General features: G+C 41.3%; 1 protein-coding gene across 4 annotated transcripts; it reads right to left on the bottom strand.

Annotated features, from left to right (window-relative positions):
* Positions 1 to 45: 45 nt before the first annotated feature.
* On the bottom strand, positions 46 to 5127 carry nod2 (nucleotide-binding oligomerization domain containing 2). 4 transcript variants are annotated; one of them, XM_011609669.2, is made up of 11 exons: positions 4878 to 5127; positions 4155 to 4684; positions 3676 to 3802; positions 1528 to 3307; positions 1326 to 1409; positions 1162 to 1245; positions 968 to 1051; positions 802 to 885; positions 640 to 723; positions 458 to 541; positions 46 to 218 (listed from the first exon to the last, which is right to left on the bottom strand). In XM_011609669.2, the coding sequence occupies exons 2-11, from the start codon at positions 4638 to 4640 to the stop codon at positions 146 to 148; spliced, it is 2970 nt and encodes a 989-aa protein (XP_011607971.2). In that variant the 5' UTR covers positions 4641 to 4684; positions 4878 to 5127; the 3' UTR covers positions 46 to 145.
* Between the last annotated feature and the right edge of the window lie 5752 nt (positions 5128 to 10879).

Below are 10879 nucleotides of genomic sequence, written 5' to 3'. Positions count from 1 at the left end.
GGAAATTTATGGTCCATTCCATCTATATTTATCAAACACAAGGCAAACAGTATATTTTGTTTATTTGGACAGACCCTGATAGAACATCTTGGCAGTTATGATATTTTATGTCATAAAGAAGACCAAGTTAGAATAAATTTCCAAATCAGAAGAGCAGTCTTGATTCACGCTGGGCCATCTCCTCAACCTCCTCCAAACAGAGGTCATTGTTTCTCAGCCTGAAATTAAGTGAACAAATTCAGTCAAACTTCACATCTTGTTTGGAAATAAAGTCAAACTCTAAAGCCAAATTTACCAATACCAACATTTCAAATGCAGCAACCAACACAGGTTTTCTTGGCCCTATTATTTTAATACACAACAACACTGTCCTAAATCCAGGATGCAGACATCTAACCGATGTATCCAAGATTACAAAAGAACAGGACAATTTATGTTCCTTATTGTATGCACGTACCATATCGATTTCACATTAGCGTTGTGCTGTAAGGCTTCAATCAGACATTCCACTCCCATTCTCGTTATGCAATTCTCTGTCAACCTTTTTTAAGAGATATAAGGGAGAGCCAGTTCTGAATAATGCCAAAGGGGTCAATATAAATGCATCATGTCAAAAAACAAAATATTTCCAATCCTCACCAAAGCTCCTCAAGAGAAACATTGTTCTTGACAACTTTGGATAGGGCACATGCTCCGGCACTACCAATACCATTACCAACCAAGCTGTGATTGCATAAAAGATTGACATAATCATAAAATAATTTGCGTTGACTTTTGTACCACTACTGAGGCAAACATTACCTCAGCCACACAAGAGTTGTGTTGCCCTCCAGTGCACTCGCAAGAGCTTCAGCTCCTGCATCACCGATGCTGTTGCCCCAAAGCCTGGAAAAACCAAATGATGAAAACCTATTTGTGCCAAATGCAGGAACAATAAGATGTCTGGACTGCTGTAGGTAGGTTTTACCCTAAAAACTTCAGCGACTTGTTCACTCTCAGTCCCTCTGCCAGCTGCTTTGCTCCTTCTGCCGTTATATTATTGTTGCCAAGACTGTTAAAAAAAAAATGCTGTTAGTTTTATACAAAATAAACTGAGCATTTATTACAGCTTCTTGCCAGTATCTGTTCTAATTTTAAAGAATGTTCTTGAGTTGTTCTGACCGCAGAGAAATGAAATCCTGCTTGGTCTTCAGAAGGAGAGAAAAGTCCTGTGTGCAAGCATCTGTTAGCCTGTTGTTGAAGAGACTACAGAGAAACACAATACTTATATTTAAACCAAATAAATCAATCAAATGTCAAAACATAGCATTTATGACGGTACTCACGCAATTTTATGAAAGTTGTCACACTGGATACTTTTGGCAATCAGTTTATGGATTCCTTCATCTGTAATGTTGTTGTTCCTGAGGCTAATTAAAACCAAATACATTTATTTATAATGTGTTTCTCCCCTCTGCAGCAAATATTAAAAGTTGGATCAATATTAGTAATTGGACGGGTGGAGCAATGTAACCTTGATATACTTACTAAAGAGAATGACAGATGTGCATGCAGGGCAGAAGCTGCTCCACTCCAACATCACCCACAGTGTTATTGTCCAACTGGAGGCCGACAGGATTGTTCAAATGCTGTAGCACAAAGGCCAGCGCCGTGCACTCCACAGGACCGATGTTACAGTAGGTCAATTTCAAGTGATCCACCTCCAGCTTGCTCATTGCATCTTTGGCAATACTGCATTCCTGCATCTCATAGATGCATTTAATAAGCCAAACAAATCCCGGCATTGCATGCATGCTTTTCTTTTCGCCTGCCACAGGTTGGGGGATGCTCTTAAAGTGCTTCTGCATGCCTTTGGACAGACATTTTGACACCTGTCTGGTCTTCCTATCGATGGCAGTAGCTGGGCAGCAGTGTAGCCACAGACTGCGATGACGCTGGGACAGTAGTCCTGAGGCAAATGTGGCTGTCATTTGCAGATTTGGTGTTTCAACTGCTGTTGCGTCCTTGTCTAACGAGCACTCATCAACTTGTTGATAAAGCAGACAGGCACTAAAGCATGCAGTCCTCAGAGATGTTTCCTTCAGGTTCTTCAGTTCAAAGAGTTTAGGGATAGTTGAACGATCCAAATCTTTTGATACAACAACGTAGACGGCAGCGAAGAAACACTGCATGGTCACGTGAAGGAATTCGTAGCATTTGCTGCGAAACACAGACAAATCTTTGCTTTGGATGAGAAAGCCCAGGCTGAGATCCTCTTTTGTTATTGCACATGGGTCCAGATCCTTATCTGAGAAGATATAACATGTGCTTACTATCCCCTTAAAGGCAAGCTGGCCTAGTCGCAACACGGGGTCTAAGTATTCTCGATGCCAACTAATTTTTCCAGTGCTCCTCAGGGGACTGTGGTGCTGGAAAAAGTGCTCTACTATAGTGAGGTAAACATCTGTGATTGTTTGTGGGCTGCCCTCGCCGCAGCCCAGAAGTTCTTTGTGGCAGCAGGAGACAATCCAGCAGAGGACTGGACTATGGCACAGACCCAGCAAGGTAGTGTTTGTATGCAAGGATTGTAAGACTTTAGCAGCCACAGTGGGGTCGCTGTGGTGCTTCCTCACAAAACAGTCAATCCCACTTGGGGAGAAGCCTTTCAAGAGAACCTCTTTGCAAAGGTTTTTCTTCAACACAGGAGTCACGGCACTTGGGCGACTCGTTACAACTTTTCGTACTCCCTTCAGTAGTGAACCTTGGATTAAATTAAATAGTAGAACGTGAACTGGTGCGCGCTGGGTTGGGCAGCAGAGCCTGTGTTCATCCGAAAAACTCTGCTTAAGCTCATCCAGGCCGTCAAAGGTAAAAAGGATCAAGTGTGGATGGTCCTGGATGAAGTCAAAAATCTCATCCTGGTCTCTGTCTGGCCAGCAGCAGTGCTGAAACAGCAGTTCTTTAAATGACAGTTCGCTGAGCTCAGTGTTCAGTCGGCGGCAGCTAAATGGAAATAGGAGGAGATATTCCAGGAGGGCAGCTTCCCGAGCCCAGAGCAAGTGCAGTCTCTGAAGTAAGGTGCTCTTCCCACTGCCCGCTTCCCCAGACACCAGGACCGTGTCCGCCTCCTCATTAATCATACCAACCTCCCCAGTGATGTCCTTCAGCCCTATCGGTCCATGGACATCAGGACAGGCTTCAGCTAGTTCTAGCTGGCCATCAGTGTAGATGTCATCCAAAGACATGTGGCTGGTCCCTCCATAGGTACTAAGGAAACAGGACTGGGCCGACAAAGAACTTCTGAGCTTCTTCTGGAACTTTAAAAACTCTGCGTGACAATTAACATAAAAAATCTGGTCACTGTAAACTGAAAACTGATGCTGATATATATTTTATTTTTAGCTATCTTAGCTGCATCTTCATGGTCCAGAAACATTCTATCATCCATCCCTTTTCTAACTGCTTTTCCCTTATGTGGGTCTCAGGGAGGGCTGCTCAACGTTTGGTAGTCCATTTACATTTTTGCATTGATCAATTCTGTGTATATTACATAATTTACATTTTCAGATGAAAGACATCAGTGCTCCACGGGAGTGGATAAGGGGTCATTGCCCTTTATTGGCAGGTGCTGCTAATTAAATTGACCCTAAATTCAAAATTTTATGCAGGAATGTTTGCATGACAGGTTTGTTATACCTCTGGAGACAGTTTGTGTCTTCTTGTTCAGAATGGAACCAGATTCCTCTCCTTGCTGAATGTACTCCAATAAGAACTTAGCAGCTGCTTCTCCTTTAGCTCTGACATGGTCAAGCAAACACCTCGCCTGTTAGAATTCAGAAAGGTCACATGCAGAATTTGTTATAAAATGGAGTAAAATGAAAGAAAATACCTTTATAAATGTATACCTCGTATCGCCCAATGTGTAAAATATTCATTGTTAAGTAATCTGTTTGACTGAAGTGTGAATAGCGAAACTATGTAACCAAGTGTTTCTGCATTCCCGTTCCTAAAATAAATTATTGGTAAAATTAGTTGAGGGAAAAAACATCTGTGGGTTTGCTGAGAGAAATGGAGAAGCCATGCATCAGGTTCATCCGTATGCAACTGAAAAGACTAATAATAGTAAGTTGTTCGCTCAAAAGTGACATGAAGCCCAATTTCCTGTTGTCCTGTACCTGCTGGGAGGGTGTGCGTAATGGCAGACGGATTCCTTCACAGTCGGCTGAGGTGAAGTGTGCTGATGTGAGAAGAGCTTCTAATGCACCATCAACACAGTGTTGTAGAGTGCTGACCAGGCTTGGTCTTTGAGTCAGAAGAGTTTGGCAAAATGTGTTTTGGCATTCTTCTCTCACTTCTGGGTCCCACCAGTGATCCGGAAATGAGAAGCCAGCAGGTTGCTCCTCAGGCAGGACCTGTTTGAGAGCCTCGAGGAAAAGCCCGCAACTACTCTCACCCTTCAGGTACACAACGTCCAGCAGCTGTCTGGCATTTGTGTACAATGGTCTTCCTGATACATGAATGCTCTGGTAGTCCTCCCATGTGAGTTCCCCCTGGGACAGCAGTATGTCTGTAACATGCTCCACCGGCTCCGCAGAGCCGCTGCTGCACAGCACTCTGAGTATTTCTGTCCGCTGATTCAGCACAAGATCCTGGACACGCATGCTTTTCCCATTCCCATACAGTGAGGGCTTCACCTGTACACCTGCTACACACATATCGAGTCACAGTCATTGGTAAAGTCCTCAGCAGATCTTGTCTAATAGGTGTCCACACATAGAACTTGTTTGTTTTGAAAAATGAAACCCCGTTAGCCAATCTATGACAACACAAGAACTAAGGGAATTTACCTACAAAGGAATGTGATTGACAGACGTATAGTCTGAAATCATTTTACTCACATTTAATTCTCCGCACACGAAGCTGCCTTCAGTCATTTTGCTAGACAGGACCTTGCTCTTCCTCATTCCATTACTGAAACCGAAACATGTTCTTCCAGCATGTTGCTACAAATGCCAACACCATTCTACATGAGCGTAAGCCTTTACAAAACAGTTTGGTTCCCTTTTACAACCCAGTAAAGGTTTCCCAGCTTTGTGATTTGCCACATTTGTTCCTTCCTCTTTCAGGGTATCAGGGTTTGACTTTTTTTGCAAAAACTATTGTAGCACAAGAATCAGGTGTAAAGTCGGTCATACAAAATATCTGGCGCCAACGTTCCAAAGTGGTTGTAATTTAGAAATGCAACCACTTGATGGAACTATTGTACAATAAAGGTTCTGTTCGGGTGCTTCCATTCTCCCAGGATTCTTCGTTCCTCTCTATGTTTCTATTTGTATGTTTAGCATTCCTTTTCAAGTTGTTTTTTATGCACAGAAATGTAAAATGTGCTAATTTAAATATTGTAATGGTGATTATGTGACGACAAAAACGTTTATTTATTGTAGCTGCTGTGAATCTGCAGGGTTGCCATCAAATGGCCTCTGATGAAAACGATATACAAGAAAGACAGTTTGAACATTCACACATCTTTTTTTCCTTTGCAGACACCCCCAGAGGACCATGATTAGTTTATTGTGCTTCTTCTCTGTTTCCTGTGGGAGAAAATCTTCAAAGGTAGGTGTAATCAAAGACCAACAGGAAGAAAACTTTTCAAAAGAAAGTTTCCTCTTTTCACTCTTCTTGCCTGAGAAACAGGCGACTTCACCAAGGGGAGTGTACTGCAGAGTTATCTGTCAGCCATATACAAAAATGTGGAGTTCAATCATCCAAACCACAGTAGGGGGTCCAGGCAGGTTTAGATGGATGAGAAAGAAGGTACCACTCTGTCAATAGAATGTTGAACAAAACCAAAAATGCAGATATAATCCCTAACGGCATCTTCCAGGGTTTCTGTCCTCTGTGTTACAGATTTCTTAACACTGCGTAATAAAAGTGAGACTGTTGCTCTAACTCCATCTGTTTGCAGTCTATTACTTTTTTGGCCAAGAAAATGCATTTCTCCGATCATTTTGGCTGAGACTGCAGCTAATTATCTTGGAACGGCAACAAATAAAGTGCTTGATGAAATCTGAGTTGCTTTTCATCTGCTGAGGAATGTTTGGATGATCTGTCGCACGGCAGGGTTATCTTCAGTTTTCTTAGATAATTAACAAAAATAGTTTAAATGAAAATGATTGAAGAAGTGTCACATGCAGATGTTTGGAGGTTTTTGCACAGCTGTGGTTCAAACGGGAAGCAGTGCCTCTTCAAGACACGTTTTCAAATGTTTCTGTCAAGAAATCCCAAGAAACAATTATTCCGTGTAGGTAAATATTCTTCAAATTGGGGTAGAGATTATTGATGGAAAATATGATTATGAGAATCTATTCCTTCAGCCACAGCTTTGGTCCGTGTGGAGTCATTTCAGCTCTGTGTCCACCTTTAAACAGCTGCCTGGCTCCACATAAAGCGGCCCTCTCATGTCAGCTTTCAAACTCCTTAAAACATCAGTTTCTGTCTCTTGGATCCTCCATCAGCACAGGTGGAAAACTTTGGCTCTGGATGTTTCAGAGCTGTAGCCCGTCCCTCTTTCTGCACAGGCATCAAAAGTGCATGTGGTCAGCGTTTGTCCAGGTGCGCTGATGGACTGTGTATGCACACATGCACATGTGTGCTAAGTAGTTTTCCAGGACCTCAGAACTCCCAGAAGTCAAGTCATTACATTTTTCACAGATTTGGGAAAATCAAAGTTTCAGCCTTAACTGACGCCTCCCCGGCACTCACAGCTCAGCTTTATAACCAAGAAGAGTGTTGAGAATCATGGAAAACTAGCTAAAAAGTTATAGTCACCTATATGATTGTGGGAATGCATTCTAAAGAAAGTATTTTCTAAGACAGTCAGGCCAACGACATTTAGAATCTGATTTGAGTTGAAGAAGATTTCACTGTCAACTACCATATAATTAGAAATTAGATTTTGCAGAAAAGAAGTTGTTTTCATCCCTTTAAGGAAACCACATCAGCATTTAGTTGTCTGACACATTAAAGTTCAGCTCTGAGAGATCCACCTCTCAGAGGTTCAGTGCCCAAAGTTTGGGGTGCCTGTGCTGAAGGTTAGTGCTGGCACCCCACTGGGCTGGGATGGGTCTGACTTGTTGGACATTCATTATCAAACTCTGTTTGCTCCTTTCATCTGCAGCCTCTCTGCAGCACTCAACATAAACTACAGAGGCACCTTGCAGCTTGACATCTCTCCATTCACTCTGTACCTTAAACAGCATGCTGCCACATCAAAGCGCTCCGGCTTCCTTTCATGTTGCAGAAAGAAAGAGCTCCAATGATCCATTAAAAACCAATGCAACTTTCTGGAACCTTATTTTATTCATCTGCTATCTCTATAAGTCTGTAGTCCCTGTCTAGAAGTCTAGACAGAACCTTCACAATAGCTACGCCGCTCAAGAAAGACTTTAGGCTCCCTCAACTTTGTGTTTTCACTGTTATAATTGCTGTTGTGTCATATTACCTTCAAAAAGAACATCTAAAATTAAAAAGGCAATTGTAAAACCAGTTTGTAAAAATGCTTTACCATTCTGAACAAATTCAAAAGTCTTGTTTCAACCAAACGTCATAAATGGCTCTTGGTTGTGAGTTAATAATCAGAAAACACAATAAAATGCACATATTACAATTACATAAGACCGAAGATGATATCACTGTTAAATTCAAAGGTTGCTCATGTGATACAATTAACATTTATAGTCTCTGCCTATAGTTTAATAGTAATATAATCCATCCATCCATCCATCCGTCCCTCCGTCCATCCATCATTTTCTTTTATCCTCTGTAAATTCCCCCCTTGCAGCTGGAGGGGTGCTATAGCCTGTTCCAGCAGCCACTGAGCTGAGACGGGAACCACAGACTGTTATCCAGATAACTGCAATTTCATCATTTATAGGAAAGGAAGGGTGAAAAATGACATTTAAAGCATATAAGTATGAGGTCAGAGTTATTGAACTTTAACAAATCATCAGCTTGTTTCCTAATTAAATGAACTCAACAATAATGGAAGAGTTTTATTTTTGCCCTTCTCAGCACACATGAAAGGCTGCCATGCCAATTAGCTTTAATTCTCTCTTTCTTTTCATGCTCTTGAGTAGGCTGGAACCCACATATTCCAATCATTTGCATTATCCAATGTGAATCTGCTTTGAAGTGCTGAGATAGTGTAAGAAGGACCCACTTATCCCACATGAAAAAATGTTCAAAGCTCATAAATTCGCTGGAACAGATGTACATTATCATTGGATTTGCCTTTTTTCTGGGCTTTGCCTGCATATTGTAATAGACTACCTCATGTCCTTCTCATACTTGTATTTAGCATCTTGCCTTAACAGAAGCTCATACCCTGCTGTGCCAATTCACACTTCAAAGCTCTGCCTGTCTGCTGGAAACAAAGCACGCTAAACATATTATGGCAGCCTCTCATTTCCCCATAGTTAAATCAGTATCATTGCTTTTGTAGCACTCATGGTAACATGGATGGAAGGTTTAAAAAAAAAAAAAAAAAAAAAAAAAAATGGCAGTCCCTGTTGTAGAGCAACATCACAAACACAACAGTTACCTGAAAAGGTTTTTCCAGTTTTAGCTCATCAGGTTTTCAGCCAATCAATTTCTAAATTTAGCAAGTAATACAAAGAAAATAGGAAATAAAACCTTAGAATTTAAAAACTTCATTTCATTAATTAATGAAATTAAAACTCTTCAGTGATCTGAGCTGCTGATCTTGGTTTGAAGAGCTATAAATAAGTCTGCAACTATGGAACCTTTGTTCCTTATATACTGAATACTTTTGTCCTGGTCTCTAATTGGCATTCCAGCAGCAGAGATAAGGGACAGCAGACGAGGAACGGTGACCTTCGGAGGGTGGAGTATGGGATTTATGAATGGACTGTGGCATCGAATAACCAGATAACTTCAATCAAGCATAACAAATGTGACACAGTGCAGTAAAGGTTAAAGTTCAACTCGCTGCAAACCAAATTAGCAACAACAGCTTTCATGTCTATATATACATATGTGTGTGTGTGTGTGTGTGTGTGTGCATGGTTTCTAAACCTTCCAATTACCGTTTAACCCCATTCTTAAATGCAGTTTTCACTGTGATCAAAATGTGAAATACATGTTTCAGAACGCATTGAGACCAGGGCGAACATGATTGTATGTCGATCGCTCCTTTAGGTGCTGATGAAGAGGCTGAGGCCAGCAGGAAGGAGAGGGAGGACTTGTTGTTATCCAAGCATTACGGTAAAGCTCCATGAAAACCAAGAATAGCGTCAACATGTTGGACAAATTGAAAAGGAACACGGATCAAAGTCCAACTACAAAAATAGAGACAATGTCAGAAAGAAAAAAAACGTCTCATGCCAGCCTGCAGAGACAAGAGGATCCCGGAGGACAGTGTACAAAAAGGCCCTTTGGCCGTCCAGCATCTGAGACATGCAACCGAGATGCAAGGAAAGAAAGTTTGAGCAAAGATCAGTGCAGAGGAAAAAAGCCTGTCCTTGGTCTGTAGTGCACAATTTGCATTTCACACAAGAAAACAGCAATACCACATTGAATTTGGGTTGGATCAAATTCTAAAGAATGTGCATGACTTCAAACTCAGTTTAGAACTAATTATTCTTTGTGTCGTTGTATCTCCATTTCAAAGCTTATGATTTCTAAAAACACTTAGAGTGACTCTCATTGCTTTTATAGAAGTTCAATATCAAAATTATATTTTGGGGGGTTTGGAACAGAAAATACTAGTCGGAAAAGTAGCTTCACCCAAAACCATCCTCACGAAATAAAAGTCTGTTGTGAGATGTTTGCCGGGGGTCAAAGCAAGTCAAGCGAATTAGTAAAATTAAATAGAAATACAAGCAATATGAAGGATGATAACATGCAGACCAATCAGGTCTTAATGGCTCTAAAGTAAGAAATAAACAACAACAATTAATATTTACAGCTATTAGGTTTATTCAAGCATTAATGTTCATATGTTAATTTTTTTTGCTCAAATCATTGTTTGCTGAATATTTTTCTCCAGTTCCTTTACAGGGAGCTGTTGTAAAGCGCTGAGCTCGTTGTCCTCTTCCTGTAAACTGGGACATAAACACAAAAATTAAAGCAGGTGTTGACCCTAAAAGGCCTCTGAAATTCCTCAAACTATGTTGACGAAGTCAGTTAACTCTCCAATTTGTGATCATTTCCAAGTTCAACCAAGGGGAAAATTTAGAGTGGAAAGTTTTCGTATCTGCAGTCATAAGTGCTGTATGATGTAGTGTGTTGACTATTGTAGGTAACTCAAAGCTCTCCTGCTGGTAAGAAGGGAGGCATGTAAAGCAGTAGGAGTAAAGCCGGCGGCCTGCGTTAGGACACAAACCATTTGTAATGATGAGAAGTTGTGCAGGTTACACTTGGCGTGCATACACAAATAGCCGTGTTCATGAGAATCAGGCATATCATGTAGCCGAAAGGCAGCCTCACTGTGGCAGCTCTGACCACAGATAAGCTGCTAAGCTGAAGATGAAAGTGTGTGTGTGTATTTAGACTGTTGCGTGGTGAGCAGCTGTGGTCCAGCAGCAGCTCTGTCACACCACAAACTGTTCACATCAATCCTGACATCACTTTTTATTAGAAATAAAACCAGAATCACCACCTGCTGGTTCTCTGCCACCACAAGGTATTTTCAGACAGTGAAGGGTCATGTGGGACTGTAAACCCAGGAAGAAATCTTACGTTTTTGATGGTTTACATATGTTTTTGACATGTTCTCCATCCCTGAGTCAGAGTGGACGTTTGAAGAAAGAGATATTCTGTCAAAACGTTCTTGGGATGCTGCATCCACAAGAGCAGGAAGAACCCAGAATAACTGCTTTGA

This window comes from Takifugu rubripes, chromosome 13 (genome assembly GCF_901000725.2).
Source record: "Takifugu rubripes chromosome 13, fTakRub1.2, whole genome shotgun sequence".
In the NCBI taxonomy this organism is placed as follows: domain Eukaryota; kingdom Metazoa; phylum Chordata; class Actinopteri; order Tetraodontiformes; family Tetraodontidae; genus Takifugu; species Takifugu rubripes.
This window is presented reverse-complemented; position numbering and strand designations above follow the sequence as displayed.